Raw genomic sequence first — 19,434 nt, forward strand, 5'->3', positions numbered from 1 at the left:
CAACCCCACCTCCATCCCACCCTGCCTCAGCTCCGCCCCGCTCCGTAATGGCGCCCGCAGCCCCGACTCCCCACAGCCAACGACAGCCCCGCCCCACCCCTCCCGCACACGCCAATCACCGCTCTCCGCCCGACTAACAGGCCGTTGAGCCAATGAAATCGCACATCTCCACCCCGCCGCGCCTCCACCACCCAATGACACGGGAGCAGCGCTACCCTCAACCCTCCCACCAAACCAATCAGCGCGCGGGGTGGAGCGAGAGCGGCGTGGCGGCGGGGCCAATCGGAGGGCGAGGGAGGTTGCTAAGGGGCAGCGGGTAGCGGGCCGCAGCAGACGGGCGGGAGCGGCGGTGGCGGCCGGGCCTGCAGGTGAGAGGCGGCGGTGGCGGAGTCCCAGCCTGGTGTGAAGGCGGCCGGGCCGGCTGGCTCCCCGAGGCGCCCTTCGAGGGTCGGTGCTTTATTCGCCCCGCCGGTTCGCGTTCGGAGAGGCTGTGGGGGATGGGTTTCGTTCTGTAGTTGAGTTCCCCTCCTCGGGGGACGTCGAACTGCTTCCTCGTATTGTTGGTGCGCGGTCGTCGCTCGGGTGGTAAGTTCCAGAGATTCCTGCCTGCTTCTTACAGGTGTGTGTGCCCACATCGTCTCTGCCTCCTGCTGGCATCAGCGTATGTGCCTTGTTAATCAGCTCGTTGCTGCCGTGCCCTGTTTATCAGTGGTTATCACGCTGCGTTGGCATGTGGTAATCATTGCTGATGTGGTGTCCATCGGACGCAGCCTTGGGCCATTTAGCGTTCTTCATATCTGACTTTGGGAGGCATCATTTCCTCCTGCAGTGTTTATATCCCGTGCCCAGGTAGGCAGTGCTGTGCTTCACCTCGTGTTGTTGTTGTTCTCCCTCCTGGGTTCACCTCCTTCAGCTTCTAAGGTGAGCGTTCAGTTCTCATGAGGACAGCCTGGATAAGTGATCAGCGCTCTTCTTGTAGCAGCAAACGCAGCCTTTCCTCACCCATCCATCGTGTATTTTAGTCCCAAAGTCAGCAGTGGGAACGGGAAGGGTATGAAGGAGCTAAAAGGTAATGTTTGGTTCCTTCTGTTCTCCTGTCTCATTCTTAAGAACAGTCATTTTTCTCTGTCAGGTCTCAGCGTTCCTCAGTGAGTTACCCAGGTAGGGGATGAGGCTGATGGAGGATTGTGCCACGTTCTGCCCTTTTTTAGGGGTGAAGTCTCTTCCCTTTCTGACCTGCAGAGCACCACAGAGGTTGAGTGTAACGCTTTCTATCTTGCATAACGCTTTTTTGAAGAAGTGAAGCTAAAAATGGGTTTGTTCTACTTGTCTTTCACTTCACGGCAGGTGAAGTTTTTAGTGTTTCATAAAGCTGCGTTATTAAATGTCACGTGGAAACACGCTGAAATGGATGCTGTTCTGTGGTGTAGATAAGGCAAGGTGACCAAATGACATCATTTGTCCGTGACAGGCAAATGGAGAGCTTATCCAAATCTTCCAAGGTACAGCTCTACTTAGAGATATACAGTTCTGTAGGAAACGGTGGCTTTACAGCAATGATTCTACCCCTCTGTAGTTTAACCTCACTGGATAATGAACACATTCTGGGTGCTGCTGTTGTGCTGTTGCTCATCTTTCTTGCCTTCCTCTTCCTGCCTCTTTGTCCTTCATGCTGCCAGCTCTGGCAATGCCAGAACTTGGATTACGTTAACAAACAACAGGATTTAGTGAAGTCTATAGTAGGGGTATGCACACTGGGGTCTTTAGTGCTTGTAGTTCCAGTTGAATGGTGCAAACATCAGCCTCAGTTGACGTAGGGCCTGCGGATTGTATTTGTTCAGGCTTTGGCAGGCACATCAAACATCAGAGAAGCGCTGTCATGTGGTGTGTGTTAGCTGAGTGTACAAGAGAGCTGCATGAAAGCTTGATAAAATTAGCAGGTACAAAACAGACTCATAGCTTAGCTGGCATTATTGAAAGTTCAGACTACTTCTACCTTCCTATGATTGCATCATAAGTTAGAGGTTTAGCATTTAATGATATGCTTCACCTTCCTGATGCACTTGTTTGCAACAAATTTAGGCTGATGTTGTCCTCAGAATATTAGAAATGGCCAGGTGCTGAGAAGCCTGATACCATGGGAAAGGCAAACAAGCTTTTCCCAGTGGTGTTGGAAATGGCTGGTGGCTCCTGGTGCTCTGCAACTGCTTTTGTGATCTTCCCAGCAGAAGCTGAAATCCTTCAAGTTCGGCTGCATTGTAGGAGCCATCCACTTTTGTTGAGCTTCTCTGGAAGGTCTTGTTTCATGATGTATTGGAGTACAGCTCCGAGCAGCTATTAGTAATGTGTGCTGTAGATCAGCTGTTTCTATATATGGAAAATGAACTTCTGAACAAATATTTGCACTTCTTCAGCCTAGCTGGTTCTTGAAGATTACGCTTATAAGCAGTTTAAATAACAAACCAATCAAACTCAACTGATTGACTTCAGTATCAAGCAGTTCATTTCAGCGTGCAAGGGCAGTCTGTCCTTCCAGAGAAGACAAAGTCTTGCTTGTCCAAAATACGTGGGTGGCAATGACGCTAACCTAGTCAGGCAGTGATCATAGGCTCTTTCATCTCTAGGAAGGCTTGTTTGCCCAGAGGCTTGTCTTTTTTCTGTCTGTATCAATTGACTTGATCATTAAAAACAAATAAACCTCTGTAGCAGCCTTGCTCAGCCAGCATTGGGCAGCAAAATGCTTTACAAAGCAGTTTTGTACGACCCAAGTACTTGAAGCATCTTTGTGCCTGTGCTCTGTTGCAGTAACAGCAGTGGAACATTGCTCTCCAGGTTCACCAGGAAGCACCTAGCACTGGAAACTTGCTTTACTGCTGAGAAATACTTGAGTTGCTCATTCTGATAGCTTCGGTCTGTCTAGGATAGTAATGACAGCTTCCTCTGTCAGTATGGACTGAGCTCCTCTGCTAACAACCAAACCCTTGTGAAACTTCTGCTGTACTTATCCTTGGGATATTTGGTATTAAAATTGAGTGCTGAGTATGTCGTGTCATCCTGGCTCCCTGCAGAAAAGATCAGCAATAACGAGTGGCTGGATGCTGGTGGGGGCTTCACTGTTCACAACTTGCCCTACTTCTATCCTAGCTTCTAAACTTATTTACATCTTCCAGATCTGCCTTTTCAGCACAATGCAGTTTGCAGAAAAATTGCACCCAGAGCATTCATCCTAAACTGGAACATCCTGTTCTGTGGTGTGTGTTGGTTGGACATATGGGAATGCAAGAAGCTTATATCAAGGAAAGCAGATGCGCAAAGTGAACAGCCTTGTAAGTGGTAAAGAGAAATTCCAAAGACCTGTGGTTGTAATATCCCTGACTCCTATTCACACTCAGCAGGATGGAGGGCAGTTGAGCTCTCCCAGCTTTGAGTTGTTAATGCCTGCTCTAACAGTTCTAAACCTCTGCTTGTTGTATTCAGCATTCAAATAAATAAAGAGTTTTCTTCAGTGAGGTAGGTATGTGTTGGTTGGGTCCTGTCTCCCTATGTTCTGTGCTATCCTGACATGTTGTTTTGTTTTTGAATACAATTATGTGAATCAAACTTTTCGAGCACCAGCCTTCCTTCTGCCATAGGCAGCTTCAGCGTGAATGGCTCTGCTCATCTCCTGTACAGTGATGGAGCAGAGCTGCTCACCTGGGTGAAAGTAAGCAAGTTTTTGGAGACTTCAGAGTGAAGCGGCACCTCAGCTTCTGTTAATAGTCAGGTATTGGTGTTTTCTGGCCGCTTAATTCAGGATTGGTCCAATTCCTGTTCGCTCAATGGATGATGCTTCCCTGCTGTGCACACAGCAGCTGGGATCTGCTTGGATTTCAGGCTGCTCTTCTGAGCTTTGACAGCATGGGGGTGGAAGGATCAAGCCTGAGGACAAATGAGGCTTTGACAGTATGATGCTGTCTTTCAAAATGCAGGGAAGGAATAAAGCAGATTCTTCTGGTGCTTTTCAATCTGTAATGCAGTTCATATTAGCTCAGTTAACTGTTTGTGGTTTGATACTCATAGCATTGCACTCTGAGTGGGGATTTTGAGGTTCTCTGCTGCTTGACGTTTCCCCAAGCTTGATGCTGCCCACTGACACAAGGCTATGAGGCAGGTTGTTGGCATTTGCTTATGCTGTAAGACTGCAGGAAGATGTTAGCCAGTATTTTTCCTGCTCTACAAAGAGCTGAAGCCCTGCTTTGTAGTTTTATAATACAGCAGTTAGGGTGTGTTAGAGTCCTAAGTCTCTTCAATAACTGATGAATTATGTTTGCTTAAAGAATGTAAGCCTTTCTGATAAGATAAGATGTAATTAATTGATTTCTATGGAGTCATCAGAGCTTTAATGGTCTTGTCATAGTGGAACCTTGTATGCCAGGTGTGTGTAATAAAAGCTAATACGGTGTTTTTCAATGCTTGACAAACAAGATCCAGCTAGTTTGCTATGTAGACTCCGATATATGCCATCTTTCTCCTTACATAAGATTCAAAAGCTGCCTGCTGTACAGCAGAACTACTCTGATACATTGAAATGATGTTGTGAAGAAACGAAAGCAGTTCTGTCACTTGGAAGGAAGTGAAATTTGAGGCTCATCTGACAGTAAATTAGCCTTTGTGGGGAAGTGAAAGACATGAGGAGTCTTTAGCCCTGTGGGCTATAGAATTATTCTCAGGTGTTTTCTCAAGCTAGCTGCCTTGGCTTGTATTCCCTGCCTTCTGGGGTGCTTGGCTTCTGCTCTGAATGTGTTGGACTTCTACAAGTCAAAGGGAAAAAAGGCTGTAGTTAAAGACACCTGCCTTTCTGGCTGCACCGATGCTGCCTCTTGTAATGAACTTTGTCCCTGTAGCCTCACAGTACCTCCAGATATTGTGCATGAGCCAAGTATTGTATCTGGTGAAAAGGTCAAATTCCAGGGAAGACACCAGCCAACAAATTCTTGTCAGATGGTGGTGTAAACACTACCTGCTGCTTTGTATGCTCACCAGCCAGCCAGATCCTGGCCTGGGTGCTGGCTTTGGCACAAGGCAGAGGGATTTACTCTGAGCACTTGTGTGCTGTCCAAATACTGTTCCAGTAAGCATCGTTGCAAAAGTACATGTCAGCGTGCCCTGTTTGTTTGGAGATAACAAATCTGTCACATGTCTGATGACAAAACTGCATTGGCCTTTGATAGGTGCGTGATGTCTCTGGTGAAGGCTGCACTTTGCCTCTCTTAGTCACATCTCCTGAAAGTGTAAGTGCTTGAAGTGCTCAGCTGACTCTTAATTAATCCCTCTGCACTTGGAGGTCTGAAACTCAGTTGTCTCTTTTAAATAGCCAGATGTGCTGAGGAGCACATCCAGGTAATCTCAGTGTGTTCCTGCTGTGTTCTCATTAAAGCTACTTCTGTGGTGCGTACCTGAAATGATGAGGTTGGTACTGGTGAGGCCCAATGTGAGGGAATGTTCCTTAAAGAACTCACTTCATCTGACATATTTGTACCTATATATTGCTTTGGAGATCAGAAAGTAGCAGTCTAGGCTTAACACTTACTAGGAAAAATATATATATTTTATATCAAAAGTGCTTGTTTGAAGGCAGCATATTGGGTTGTCAATAAAGCTTGAAGCTTTTTTGTTGTCCCTCTTCAATAACTGTGTGCTCAGGTAGCTGCTGTGCCCTCAGCTGTCTGCCAGCACTTTGCCAAACCTTACTCTGGCACCCTTTCCTATCAAGAGATGCTGCTTCGGGGCCTTCCCCAGATGTATAGGGGCATATATTCCATCCACAGATTTTCATCAGGTTGGTTTCTAACCATCTTTCTATGCATTTAAACCATTGGCTGAAAGGAAGGCACGCTGTGATGTACTCCTCTATGCTTTTTGGAATGAGTTTTAAATAAAACACTGACATAAAGCTTAGCATCGTTCCAGAATACTGTAGTGCTTCAAGTTCCCACCCTTTCCTTATTAATATTCCCCATATTACAAGTCTAAATACCCTGTGTGGTAGCAAGAGGGCCATAACATTTGGTTTTATGGCGATCCTTTTGGGAGAGGCATCGACTTTGACTGTAATAAAAGAATTTCCTGGACATGTTCCCTAAAAAACTCCAACAACGCAGCCTTCCCCTTCTCTCTTCAAAAAAGGAAGAAAAAACGGCTCTTAGTTCTCATCTGACCGAAACACAACTGGGTTTCATTTCTCTTGTTTCGTAGACTTGCTTTCAGAATCTTCTTCTGTGTGCAAGTGCTGAAACCAAATTAAACTAGTGTGAAACTTCTGAACTGTAGTGAAAAAGAGAGGGCACTGCCGTTCTTTGTAGGAGGTTTGAAGGGGTAGGAGATGGAGCTTTTCAATTCCTTTAATCTTCTCTGGGTATTCTTGAGCTCTGAAAGCACTAGCAAGCTTGAGCACAAATGGTTAAGAGGGCATTTGGGAGGGTTTTGTATTAGACTTCCTTCCTGGAAACTGAATTCCTTCAAGATTTTTCTGTAAATGTAACTGAGCATAAAATAGCTTCCTACTATAGGCCTTTTGCAGAGGTTGCCCGTTCTTTGGTCTGCAAATGCTTCCATTACAGCTGTGCCTTCACTTTAGCCCCAAGTATTACCAGTGCTTTGTTGAAATGAGTCCTCCAGGTTTTCAGTTACTCATAGGAAGGCTTGAGGGAGGGTCCCTATGGGAGTGGCTTCCATCAATGCCCTTGTTGGCTTTGTAGAATGCAGGGCTGAGTTCAGCTTTGACATGGGTGGAGGAGCTGTAATGTTTGGTAGCTCCCAAATCCTGCCTGCGTCTCCTTGAGTCATGGGGAGGAAGCGACCTCTGTGCCTAGAAGTCTGCTCTCACCAGGAACACAAAGTCTGATTTGTTATCAGTCATCACTTACTGTACAATGAAATATGCTGCTGATGGCTTTTCCAGTACCTGGCACCATTCACACGTAAGGAATTTGCTGCATCCCTACTGCCTTTTGAGGTTCTTTCATCCCTACCTGGGAATAAATACATGGTTATATATATATATATTTTTCCTCATTATATATACACAAGAGATGCATTCTGTTAACAGTAGTGCCAAACTAATTATTTCCTGATGGATTTTCAGCTTTTCATTCCACGCTGAAAGGGCAAATGACAAAGCTTCACCAATCCAGCTCTTGCTTTGCAGTGATTGATCTTTAAAGTTAGTCTTCAGTCACAAACAGGACTTCACAATATTGATTGGAGAAACTGTAGCTCATGAGGGCTGTCGTGCCTGTAATTGATTTATAAAAACAGGAAAAAAATGCCATCTTTGGCTCCAAGAGCTTCAGCTTCCTGGTACTTCTCCATGTTGATCTCAAGCTCTGTGATGGATGAAGAGGCAGGCTTGATTGCTTCCAGTGATGCACTCATTGTGCTTTGGTAATTTTGCTTGCTAAAAGTGAGTCCCGTGTTCTGTATATAGAAAGGCCAAATGTCTCTTTGTTCATATTAGTGCTGGCCTGTTTTGAGGAGATTCAAGATCAAAATTTGCCTGGCTCGATGCTCTTCTTATCCATACTTTTTTGTAAACTGACAAATTTGTTGGGTGAATGCAAAAAGGGTTTAATGAAAGAGAAGCAAGGTGACCTCATCTCTGCTCATAAACAGAGACATTTGATGTGTGTGATTAGAGGTAGAGAGCTCTCAAATCCATTTTGGTAAGCTAAACCCTTACGACTTTAGAGCTGAGTGCTCCGGCTCAGCTGCTGCACATCTGCCCTGGCAGAGATGGATCTGCCCAGGGCTTCAGACCCAAAGAGATGCTGAAAGTGCTTAAGCCTGGCCCTGGGCACTGGACTTAACAGTGTTGTCTTTTTAGAGTAGATTTGTTGCGTAGGTAGATTGCTGCAGACGGCTGTGCAACTGCAGCAGCAATGCCAGCTCAGTTGCTTGCACAAACACTCAGGTTTGAGCCTGCAGGTTAAGGTCCCAAACACACAAACCTTTGGCCCATATTTGAGGTGTCTGCATCTACAATAATCAGTGATTTTTTTGTTTGTGGACTCTACAGGGAAAAATACTGGGTAGGCAGCACTATCCTCTTACAAACAACTTGCTTATTTTCTTCTAGGCAACTCCAGTATACTTAAGGTAGCAAGAGGCACAAACTGGTTATAGCAGTACTGTGCAAGATGTGGGAGAGAGGGCTCTCAGAACGGTGCAGGCTAGTTGGGTGAGTTACATTGAGTCACTGGTACAAAATGCTGATGACTAATCGTGCCCAGTTTTATTTTTAACAAATTCATTAGTGATGTAAGAGCTGTAAACAGCAAACTGGCTTAAGGTCCAGGTGGCAGGAAGGTCATAGGTAACATTCCTCTATTACTTCTCTAAGTGAAGCAGTGAAGAGAAGATGCCAGTAGAACTTCCCTCAGTTTTAGCTGAGGAAGTTGTGATCATCAGCTGGCAGGGACAGCTCAGGAGCAAAGTTCTAGTCTGCTGTTGGCCATGAAACCATCATCATTGCTGCAGTTTGTTGTAGTTTCATGCTCACTTGGCAGTAGTGTTGGTGAAGGCTTGAGTGTGGAAACCAGGTAATGTGCTGCAGCTGAGCATTTCACTTGAACTCTTCATTGCAATAAATGATGCCAATGTAATATTCCAATTACCAGAAATGTGGTTTTTTAATAGCCTACTCTCTTCTCCTACAGAGCTTGGGACTGGGAGACTGAAGCTTCAGACTTGTCCAATATTAAATGTCTCTATTTTCTTCACCCTCTGTCCTCTTGCAGCACAGATACCAGACACTTGTGGCTCTTCAGCCTGCTGGTGATCAATAGCTGATATCAGACTTGTTTTCCTCCAAGGGATTTTGGTGTAGCTGCACAGAGGACAGAAAGTACTTCTGAGGCTTTGTCCTCCTGAGAGGAAGAAGAGCGAGGCTTCAGTACAGCCTGTCTTGTTGGCATATCTTCCAAGTCAGAAGGAGCAGACAGTGCTAAAGCTGTTTCCTGGAAGCTCCATTTCCATTTCAGCTTATTGTGCCTGTAAGGAATCCAGCTCTAATTGTACATACTGCTTGTGCTTTGCAGTTACAGGCTGAAAGCTTTCTCTTTTATTAGTACTATCAAATTTCTGTAATGAACCTTGGTGTGTGTGCAGCAGTGTTAATTAGGTGGCTGTATCTCAGCCTGCTGGTGCTTCTCACCTTCTTTTTGAAGTGTTGTATGTAGAACTTCTCAGAATGCAAGTGTGTGAACAGGCAGGAGATGTTTATAAACTTCAGTCTGTAAGAGGCTGTGTAAAAGCAGCAGGAAACTTTTCAGTCTAGCTTTGCACTTCGTAACCTTGCTAGTTCTACGCAGTGTGGAGAGGTTTGGGTAGCTGTTATAACTGGGAGGAATGTCAGCTCTGTCTGGAAGGTCATAGTTCAGCTTTCTTCTGAAGCTGGGTAAGTTTTTATTACTGTTTTGTCTATCCCTTCTTATGAAGATAGTTTGTGCCATAGGCAGCTAATCTAGAGTGGCGGCTCCAAAGGTAAGAGAGGTTTGCAGTGGGAGCGGATCAGGGTTGAAGTCACTCAGAGTGAATGCAGAAATCAACTGATATGTCTGTGAGGGGACTGCTTGAAACATTTGTGGTTTTCCCTTGTAATAGATATATGAAGCCTTACTGCTACTAATCAGTTTGTTTTTCCCTCCTTTTGTAGGGTTGCACGTGGGTCCAGACAGTGAAGATTCTGCTGAGAACCAACTATTGCTCCTGGCTTGAAGAAAAGGGACATTAGTAAGACTTATCAGTATCCTTCTGGGGTTCCCTGTGTGGTTGAGGGAAGATAATGGAAGAGTATGCATGAAATCTCTAATAACTACATCCAGTTATTTGAACCAGGTGTTCAAAAGCAGCTGGGTCAGTTCAAGAACTTGTTTTCAAACTGGAAGGATATTGTTATATTGCTTTTATTTCCTCTAATTCTCCCTCCCACTCTTTCCCTTACTTCCTTTACTCTGAAGCTCTCAAAGGGATAGCTGTTAACTTAGTCCTCCTTTACCTGTGAATTAAAAGAAACTCTAAACTCAGTGGCACATGAAGTAATCGCCCTAAACACAGACAGGAGTTAGTAGCAGTGTTTGCATAGAGCTGCAGAGTTCAGGCTGAGGAACTAACCATGGTAGTTCTCTCAAGTTCTCTTTATCAAGAATTGAACATCTTGGAAGAAATGTCCATGCTGCTGATATTCCTTTATAACCTGACTTTTCATTCAGCTTCTGTTTGAGTTAGGTAGCCTTGGCCGAGATCCCAAAAGCATGGGCTGGCTGCAGGGTTTGACACCTGAGATGCTGTTACAGTTCTAGTGCAGCACTGATAGGAACAAATCTCCTTCCCAACTGGTCATCCTGTTTCTGTTCCTTGTGGTCAGGGTGTTTTGAGCAGTACAAAACAATCTCCCTTTCATCTTAAAACTTGCTACTCCGAGTTGATAAAGTAGGATTTCAGCAGTACTGTTAACTGACTAATGAAGGTATCTAATTCAGTTTTGTATGCAAATGTGGCAATTGATAATTCATATCGATTGTAGAAGGCTTTAATATGGCATTTTATCTCCAGGTTCAACATGAGTGTGATGTTGGAAACCCCTGAGCTGCCGGCAGTGTTTGATGGGGTGAAGCTTGCTGCAGTTGCTGCTGTTCTCTATGTTATTGTTCGCTGCTTGAATTTAAAAAGCCCGACTGCCCCTCCTGAACTCATCTACCAGGACTCTGCTTTGTCCCGCTTTCTGCTCAAATCCTGCCCACTGTTGACCAAAGAGTAAGTAGGATCCTTCTTCCCTTGTGCTGTGAAGAGCTGCACTTAACCACCCTTTTGCCTGCTGTATTTCGTAAACCTGAGTGCTAATGAATGGCAGGGTATTCTCGTGAGGAAATGCATGTTTTAAGTCAAACACTTCATTGTTGTTAGTGTACCAGGTAGCTGGGGTAAGACCAAGCCTTGCTGCGCAAGGGCTTTCTGTGGATGTGTGGAAAAACATCTGTGCCCTTCTGTATAGGATCTGCATGCAGGTACTGCGCTGTGCAGCACACTGCCTGTGGAAGCAGGTGAGAGATGGTTGCAGTCATCTCTTGTTCCTGTTCATGCACTCTCTCCATTCTAATAGAAAGGATATCTGTCAGAGTTCATGGGAAGGAAGCATTTTCATAGTGTGTCCATGCAAATATAATGAACGTAGGGGTGGCTCTTAGTTTTAAAGTGCCTACTTTTATATGAAGTGTCTTAAGTTGATTGAAGTAAAGCTCATCATCATAACTTGTTTAATAATGACATAATGGGCAGCCCTAAGAAAATCACTGTTAATGTGAGCTTGTATCAACTGTGTATTTGAGCAGACTGATCCTTGACCTCCCAGAATCAGCGCAGCTGCCCCTACTTCACCAGAAATATCAAGCATTTGCTACAACTTGGTGAGGCTTTGGAGGGGAGGGTCAAGGACTTCGGTTACAGTATCTTTTCTACAATCACTCTTTCCAGTCCTATTTAAAAGCACTAAGTACACAATAAGCGCTGAGTGCTGCCTGATGGCCTTTCCTTTTAGATCTCCAAAGTCAAGCTGACTTAATGATAGTCATTGTAGGGGAGCTGAGAGGCTTTTAGCAGTGCTGTTAGGTGCCTTGATCGCATAAGGTGTAAGATTTTAGGCCATGGGGTTTGTAAACTCTTAGAGAATACAAAGCATTATCTCTTTAATATGAGCCCAAGGGGGGTTCCCTAATGCACTCTGAATTTGGGAGTAACATGTCTGTTGAAGCTGAGCATTGACATTGAATATTGATTATTTCTAGTGCCCTAACTGTAAAGTAATTACTTCCCTAGAAAATATCAAATTACCAGAACCTTCTTGAGTATATTTTAGACACCTGTCATCTAAATGTTGGCACTCCAAGCTGGCATGTCTTTAGTCACTGAAAGAACGGGCATGAAGCTGTGCTGGTCACCAGTCTTGAAGGTATATTAATATCGGGGTTATCTTGGAAACTTAGATGAATGTGCTTATTTTAAAGTAATTCAGAGTTTTTATCACCTCGGTTTCAGCACCGTTCTCATTGCACAAGCTCCTAAGCAATATCATATTAAAAACGTGTTTTGGATTTCCACACAGTTGGAGAAGAAAGTGCTCCCAAAGGAGTGAAAATGCAGAACGTGTCTAGAAATTGTGGTACATCTGCTGTGTATTACTTACAGGCATGAAAAGCTTCTTGCAGAACCCCAGCGTTGTGTTAATTGTGTGCAATCTCAGGCTGTTTGTTTTCAGTGGATAAACTCAGAGCTCACACTTGCTGACTTCTCTGAAAGCTGCAGCCGTGATTTCCAGCAGCTCATTCTTGGGCTGAATGTTGCCAGGAAGATTTGTACCACCCCAGGAAAATGCAACTGAAACAGATTTGAAGAGGAAAAAAGTGTCAATAAAGTAGTTGTTCGGACTTATCTGCATAGCTGTGCTCAGGAAGAGGGGAATACAATGATGTTGGTGTTTGAAGGGGCTTTCTGGGGGGACAGCTCAGCTGTTTGTGACTATGCTGTTCTGTTGAGGTTATCACCTTTTCCTTAAATGCAGAGATTACAAATATCAAAGAAGGCCTGTTTTTATGCACGGAAATCACCTGGAGACTAATGGGGAACAAATGTATTTAAATTCCTGCAATTATGCATGAAATAGTTTGTAGGACTAATTAGGAAAACTATGTGGAAACAGCTTGTTCTATACTCCACTGAAAAATCTTGTAAGACTTTGATTACTTGCTAATTATTCAGAGTGTGAGGAAAGCTGATTAAGCAGCTCTTTTCAAATTCTACCATGAAAGCAAAATAAGTAGCCCAGCAATTCCTCCTGTTATATCAGTGCTTGGTTTGTTGTAAGATCCCCCACTGATTCTTCTGTACAGCTGGAAACTGACTTTGAGATGTGGTCTGTTCAGTGCCCTTATGCTCAAAAGAGGAAGGGTATTAAAAAAACTGTGTGGCAGGGAGAAAGCAGAAACAGGCAAGGCTGTTCTATATGTGCAGCTATTGAAAGATGATTGAAAAAGGCATTCTCTTGGATTTTATTTTCCCTTTGCAGCACCATTCTTACCTCTGGACTTGCTGAATAAATTGTAAGCAGCGTCATTCAGTAAGCCAAGTGGTGGAGGGTGAATAATTTAAGAGCTTTGGATAGTAAAACTGCCTGGGATGGCTGTGAGCCAGGTACCTTGTACTTGCAGATGCTAATACTGCTTCTGACAATTCTCTGAACTGCTAGGAGCTTTCTACATATCTCGTAAACAAAAGACTCTTTCTTCCCAATTCAGAAGGAAGCTTCATCTCTTTATTTTCCTTTCTCAACCCCTGCCCAGCTCTGTACTTTGACCAAGTGAAGTAGCATGATCAGACCTTTTTGTTCTGCTTCTTGCTTGAAACCTGTTCGATATTGGCTTGGTTATTAGTACCCTGAAGCATTCAGGCCTGTCCACTGGCTGTCTCCTGTTCCAGCCTTTCATATCACTACAGAAAGTCTGTCATCTCTTAGTACTGTAGAAATGTAGCATGGGCTCCTTTGACTCACAAAGACAAATTTGGCCTGTGTCTTCTATGCTGGGATAGAGGTTTTTATTGCTGCTCCCAATTCTTCTGTCAAGTGTACTTGTGTATCTTCATTCCTGTAGAGTCATGGAGTAGGTATCATCCCTATGGAAGAGAATTGCTTCCTGCATACATCCTTAATGCAGGCAAGCTCCTCAGAGACTGGAGCAAAGGACTGTCAGGCCTGTTAGTTAAATGCTGTTAAAGATCCAGAGGAGGCTTTTCTTGTCCATTGTTTGCACAGTAATCTGTACTAGATTAACAGGCAACTTGATACCAGAATGTTCTTTTGGACTGTCCTTTTTCTTCTGTAGATGCAAGGAGAGAAGCAGTTAGAAAAGCTGGCTTTGGGCTTTATATTCTGCTCCTCCATCCTGTAGCCAACTGTGCTTGATTCCTGTCAGCCCGTTAATGCTTTACCCTGGGTGAAGCTCTTCCAGGAGAATAATAAACAGAGAACAGCATTCCTCCTGGAGCTCTTGCAGGTGAACATGCTGAGAGGCAGAGAAGGGCAGCAGCTCCCTGTAGGTTAATTGAAGCATTGACCTTAGGGAGAAAAGTAGCCTTGTGGGGACGGAGTCTGTGCTGAGTGTTCTGCTGTGGAAACAATCTGGCATTCTGCAGCTCTCATCAGCAAGGACGGTGTGCTGTAATACCCGCTCACTGTTTTGTCTAAAGCACTTCTTGCAGTCACCAAAGGCCGAGGAAGAGCATGTTGTGTGCTTTCTTAAACAAAAGCTCTCTAAGCAGGGGAAGGAGGTAGTTTAATCGAGGAGGACAGCTGTTCCTTTAGGTAGTTCTGGCTTTATACAGTTTCTGTAGAATGCAAACAGTTCTACTCCACTTATGTTAATTTCTTCTTTAGAGGCTATGGGGATATGGAAGCTCCCAAAATTGTTTTAAAATCAGGCTTTTGTAGGTATTTGCTGTGTATTCCATCACACTGAACTGTCTAGCTGAGCTGGTGCAAAAGAAGCTGCTTTTTGCATATTGAGGGGGAAGACTGAACCCTGCAGACTTCTCAATGAGATTTCTTGATTGTAATGTAATTGTTTTCCCTAGCATTGGAGACACAAGGTTCAAGCAAGGCTTGGTTTGTAAAGCATCCTTTAAATTCTTCCAGACAGGTCTGCAAAGGGCACAAAAAAGAACCCAACCCAACCCCTGCTGTAATGCAGGAGGCAGTTCTTAGGCTGTCCCCCGATGTGCACAAATTGCACTTTCTTGCCATTGGTATCCAGTGTACTGTAGTACATCAAAACTGATGCAAGAGTTGGTGTTTAAAGTGTTAATCTCCTCAATTGAAATGAAGTAATACTCCAGAAATAAGCTTGTTGCTGAACTTCTGCTTCAGTTCTTTGAGCATCTGAATGCTGATGCTTGCTAATAAAAATAGCACCGTTTTTGTGCTTTGTTTGAGCTGCTTATGCAGCTGCTGCTTTCCTAAATTCTGTATACTGGGAAATGTACATGCTCTAAGATCATAATCTGCTCTGATGGTCACTAAAACTTAATCTACATGCACATATTGGGATTGGTTTTAATCTTAAAATACTAGGAAGAGATTTTTGGAACACCTAGGGTCTACTCTTGCTCTCAGAGACTACCATGGGGATGTGGGGATGGGTTTTACAGCTAAAATGAAGCACTTGGAGCTAAAAGGCTTGCGTTTGTGAAGCACATTTATGTAACTGGGTCTGGTACCTGATACCTGTGGCAACTCACCAAATCAAAATAGAAAGATCACTCAGATCAGCTGCCTGTGGACACAGAGCCTGTGCCTGGATTCTCGTGTCTGTGAACAGGTTTGCTGGAACACAGCACGTTGGGGAATACATAGTGAATCATACAGTGAAACTTGCTATCCTGGGATAATCCCTACAAGCACAGTGTTTTACCAAAGCCACTTTGGTTTGTAGGAGGCATTAAGGAGAAGCTCGGGAAGTCTGTCATGTCCTTAAACACTTTTCCTGCTAGTTGTCGATGATTGAGGGGAGCCACCTGCTTTTGAGTGAGAGGCCCTTGTTTGAAATACATGGTTAAACTTAGCAGTCATGATAGCATTCGCATTAAAGTCTAAAGATGTAGCTTGGATGCTCCTTGAGTCACTTGCCTTTAAGAGTTCAGTCAGGATGGTATCTAGCTCAGGTTTCCATGTGTCACATGCTGTTGAGCTTGTTTGCTTAAGGTAAGCTGTAGGAAAAAAACTGAACACATGTTCTTCTGCCTGCAGGGTGATTATTACAGAGGAGCATCTATTTTTCAGCTGTTTGCTATGAGGAATGTTGGCCTTGTTGCAAAACAATCCGTGCTAGCTGTAGCTATCAGCAGTAGGTAGTAAGTGGTTTCAGCTGGACTGAGCATGGAACTGGTTTTCATATAATATGACTTATAGCTTATCTAACCTGTACTTTCGAAGGGTAGAGTTGCTTGTATAATTCCTGACTAGTGTTTTCTTTCAGTATCATGAGCTTCTGTGATTTAAGAGTTTTTTTTCTATGTTCTTTCCTGTGAATGGATGTAGCAAAGCAAGCTAAGAGTCTGTGTAAACCCTGGATAAAAGATGTCCTTTGGTCCTGTGCAGTCTTACAATGTAGGGCTCCGTACTTGGTTTTAGAAGTTCTTGTAGACTTGCTTTCATTGAAAACTGCAGAAAAAAAGCCAGTCACACAGAGACTTGAAGAAGTAGATTTACGTACTGCCAAAAGAGATGGTCTACAGAAATAGTCTCAGGCAGATCATATGTCTGATGCTGCTACAGATTTTAAGGGTGCCTTGCCAGCTCCAACTTGTCCATCAGCTGAGAACAGCTTTTACTGGAACACACTGATACAGACATCCCTCTGCCACTATCTGGACTTCACAGGTTCTGTAGTAGGTTAAATTAGCAGCTTGTCTTGTTAATAAGTCTAATATTTTTAGTCATGGTTACTAGCTGTCAGGCTTTTGCAACAGTCTGTTAAATGTGAGCTTTAACCTGGTTTAGTTTTCACTGGCTATGCAGGATTTAGGCAATCTGGGCAAATTCTTTCCCCCTCCCCATTGAAGTCTTGAGGTGTTCAGTCTCCTGGAGTCCTTCTGAAGGGATTTTTGGATTATTTCTCTTGCTGTAAGTCTATAGCGTAAGGGTCAGTGAGCAAAAGAAAGGGCAGGTGAAATAACAGGCTGTTACCCTACCGCTTGCACGTATTTCTGTTTTAACTGCTTTTTCTTAACTGCAATCAGCATAAACATGATGTTCTTTAGTAAGACTAAGTGGGAGTAACAAATCTCTGCATCAGAACACTGTCCTATGCACATTACTCATGCTGGATTTTGCCTTTGAATATTCATCTAGAAGAGTGTAGTTACATGTGCAGTGACTAATACTTGTGCATCTTTGCAGAGTGGCACTGAAACAACTAACAGGAGTTAACTTAAAAGATAAACTGAGTGTTTTTCTTCCTTGTCCATAGGATGCTTAGAAACACTAATGTTTGCTCTGAAGGCACCAAGCAGTGAATGAACCCTTTCTATAGGGCTGCGTGCTGCTTTAGCACACAGATGGAGATGTGCAACCCGCAGGCAGCCTCTGCTCATCATTATAGGCGGAGCCAGTGATATTCCTGCCTTGTTTCAGTCCTTCCCTTAAGAGTGGACAATGGTGAAACAGCATGTGCTGTTTGCTTGCGTAAAAAGGGCATAAAGGATTGACTTATTAAGATCAGTGCTTCAGAAATCTTATAGTCAAGTTATTTGAAGTCAGCCTTATTGGTTTCTTCCCCCAAAGCAACCAGATGTGACCTGAGGAAGCAGGCTGTGGTAGGTAGCACGCTGTTGGAAAGCAATGCTTTTGAAGTCATTTGTCTAGACTTAAATTCCAGCAATGGTGGTGATGTCTTGAATACTTCTAATTTCCTTTCTAGCAGCTGTACAGAAAGTCACCAGGGCTTTCCAGTGCATGTGCACATCCCAGGATATGATCCATGAAACAACGTTGATGTCTGAGTCTCTTCTGAAAGAGCCGCAGTATCTTATTATGGGCTCTATTTGATAACTCTCCTCTCTCATCCACAAAAAAAAAAAGTGCTGTCAGCAAAATCTGTCCATGAAGAACTTCTTTAAGAAGTCAGCCATTGTTTGGAATATGGCTCCTGAGCTGCTTGTGAAGCGGATGACTGAGGGTAGCTAATGTCTGTTGCACTGGAAGAGCAATCTTCTCTATCTTTCATAATGGCTGCAGAATCTGTTCTAAACCTCTGCAATGAGCAGCATGTGCCTTGGGCAGAGCCATCTGTAGCCCTTCTTGTTCAGCCTTGTTTACATTGACTGTCCCATCACACCGACTCTATGCTTGTCTGTCATAACCCTGCACATCGTGAGACAATCCACTGATTTCTCTCCATGTCTATCAGCAGTTAAGGAGAATGAGCTTGTACAGTCCCCGTTGTTGCTGGGAATCTGCACTACAGGCTGTTCCTGGCAAGCACCCAGCTGCAGTGTGTACTCCCAGTATGGATATGCTGAGCTGATAAAGATGGATAATACTGCTGCTCTCGTGTAGATTATTTGCAAAGCTTTATAGGTGAGCGATAGAATGCAGTGGAGGGGGGAGCAATTTACAAGGCTGTAGACTCTTGTAGCTTTTTTTACTTTTTGAATTAATATTTCCTTCTATGGAGATCTGCTTTGGGTCTGTTTGGGAACTGCAGTAGCAAAAAGTGAAACTGCAACGAGTCATACTGTGTTACTTTGTCTATTAAAAAAATTTCCTTCATGGATGATGGGGTAGAATGAGTATCCTTCTGCTAGAACTCAACTCTTGTCTTGCTAAACAAGCTGTGAGAGCTTTTATACAGTATGTTGTTTTCTTTTCTAAGGAGGGACAGAAGATTGCAGATATGACATGTAAGAAGTGCCATGAGAAGGCAGGTCCAACTGTGAGCAACGTCAGAGCATAAAGCAGGGCTTCTGTCCAGTCACACTCTAATGGGTTATGGGCTTAAGCAGTAAATCGGATGAGCCTAAAAGCTGCCTAGTTTTATGAGAGCAGGGAAAAGCACGAAAGAACAGGATCATTGCTTCATATGATCTCAAGCAGTAGGAGGGAGTACATGCAGGAAGCCTGCGCTTAAAAGGGGAAGGGAGTTACTGGTGTCTTGGTATCCACACTGGTGCAGGCAGCTCTGAAACTTGTTCTGGATCCCCTGCTCTGTGCAGCAGAGACTGCATCTCCTTAATTGAGAGCGAGCTCTCTGGGGCTGCTGTTCTCCTAAATAATGAATCATTCATGCTTTCTTCTCAAGAGCTGATGTAACTCCCTTTTTCAAGGTGTTCACTCAGTCTTGCAGAGTGGCCTGGTGACTGCACCGCCACCACTTGGTTAGCAGTACCTCTGGTTAAGCCACTGGCAGCTCTGCTTATGGTTAAACATATTCTACCCCTTTAGCCCCTTCCAGATAATAGTGGTGTAGCACCGTGTCTTTTTGAAGGCTACTAAGCCAGAAGGAAAAAGGCATTCTGCTTCATCACAGAGCTTTAATGTGTCCTTGATAAACACAGTTGATAGAATGCCCCTCTTATGTTGAAAGACATTTATCATCCAGGGGAACTGGGTTAGCAAATTCTCTTACAGGACCTTTTGAAACTGTTCCTGCTTTATTACCAAACCCTACTTGAGGCTGAATTTCCTTGTACCTTGCTCCTTACCTAACCAAGAAAAGCATTTCAATGCAAAATTGTTGCAACCAGCACTAGTCTTGCGGTTTTAGTCTTCTAGACCTTGCTATGAATCCTACATTTCTGGGCTTAGTGTGTTGAAGTGCTTACACAAGTCAGTGTGGCTCAACCCAGCAGGCC

At 44.0% G+C, this 19,434-nt stretch overlaps 1 protein-coding gene across 1 annotated transcript in view; it reads left to right on the forward strand.

Annotated features, from left to right (window-relative positions):
• The first annotated feature begins 276 nt into the window (after positions 1-276).
• ABHD2 (abhydrolase domain containing 2, acylglycerol lipase) overlaps positions 277-19,434 on the forward strand; it is a 38,800-nt gene continuing 19,642 nt past the window's right edge. The window contains exons 1-3 of the mRNA XM_072345516.1: positions 277-368; positions 9,692-9,768; positions 10,591-10,791. Coding sequence (XP_072201617.1) covers positions 10,598-10,791 — 194 coding nt within the window. The 5' untranslated portion in view covers positions 277-368; positions 9,692-9,768; positions 10,591-10,597. The remainder of the gene's footprint in view (positions 369-9,691; positions 9,769-10,590; positions 10,792-19,434) is intronic.

This window comes from Excalfactoria chinensis, chromosome 10, assembly GCF_039878825.1.
Source record: "Excalfactoria chinensis isolate bCotChi1 chromosome 10, bCotChi1.hap2, whole genome shotgun sequence".
NCBI classification, from domain to species: Eukaryota; Metazoa; Chordata; class Aves; order Galliformes; family Phasianidae; genus Excalfactoria; species Excalfactoria chinensis.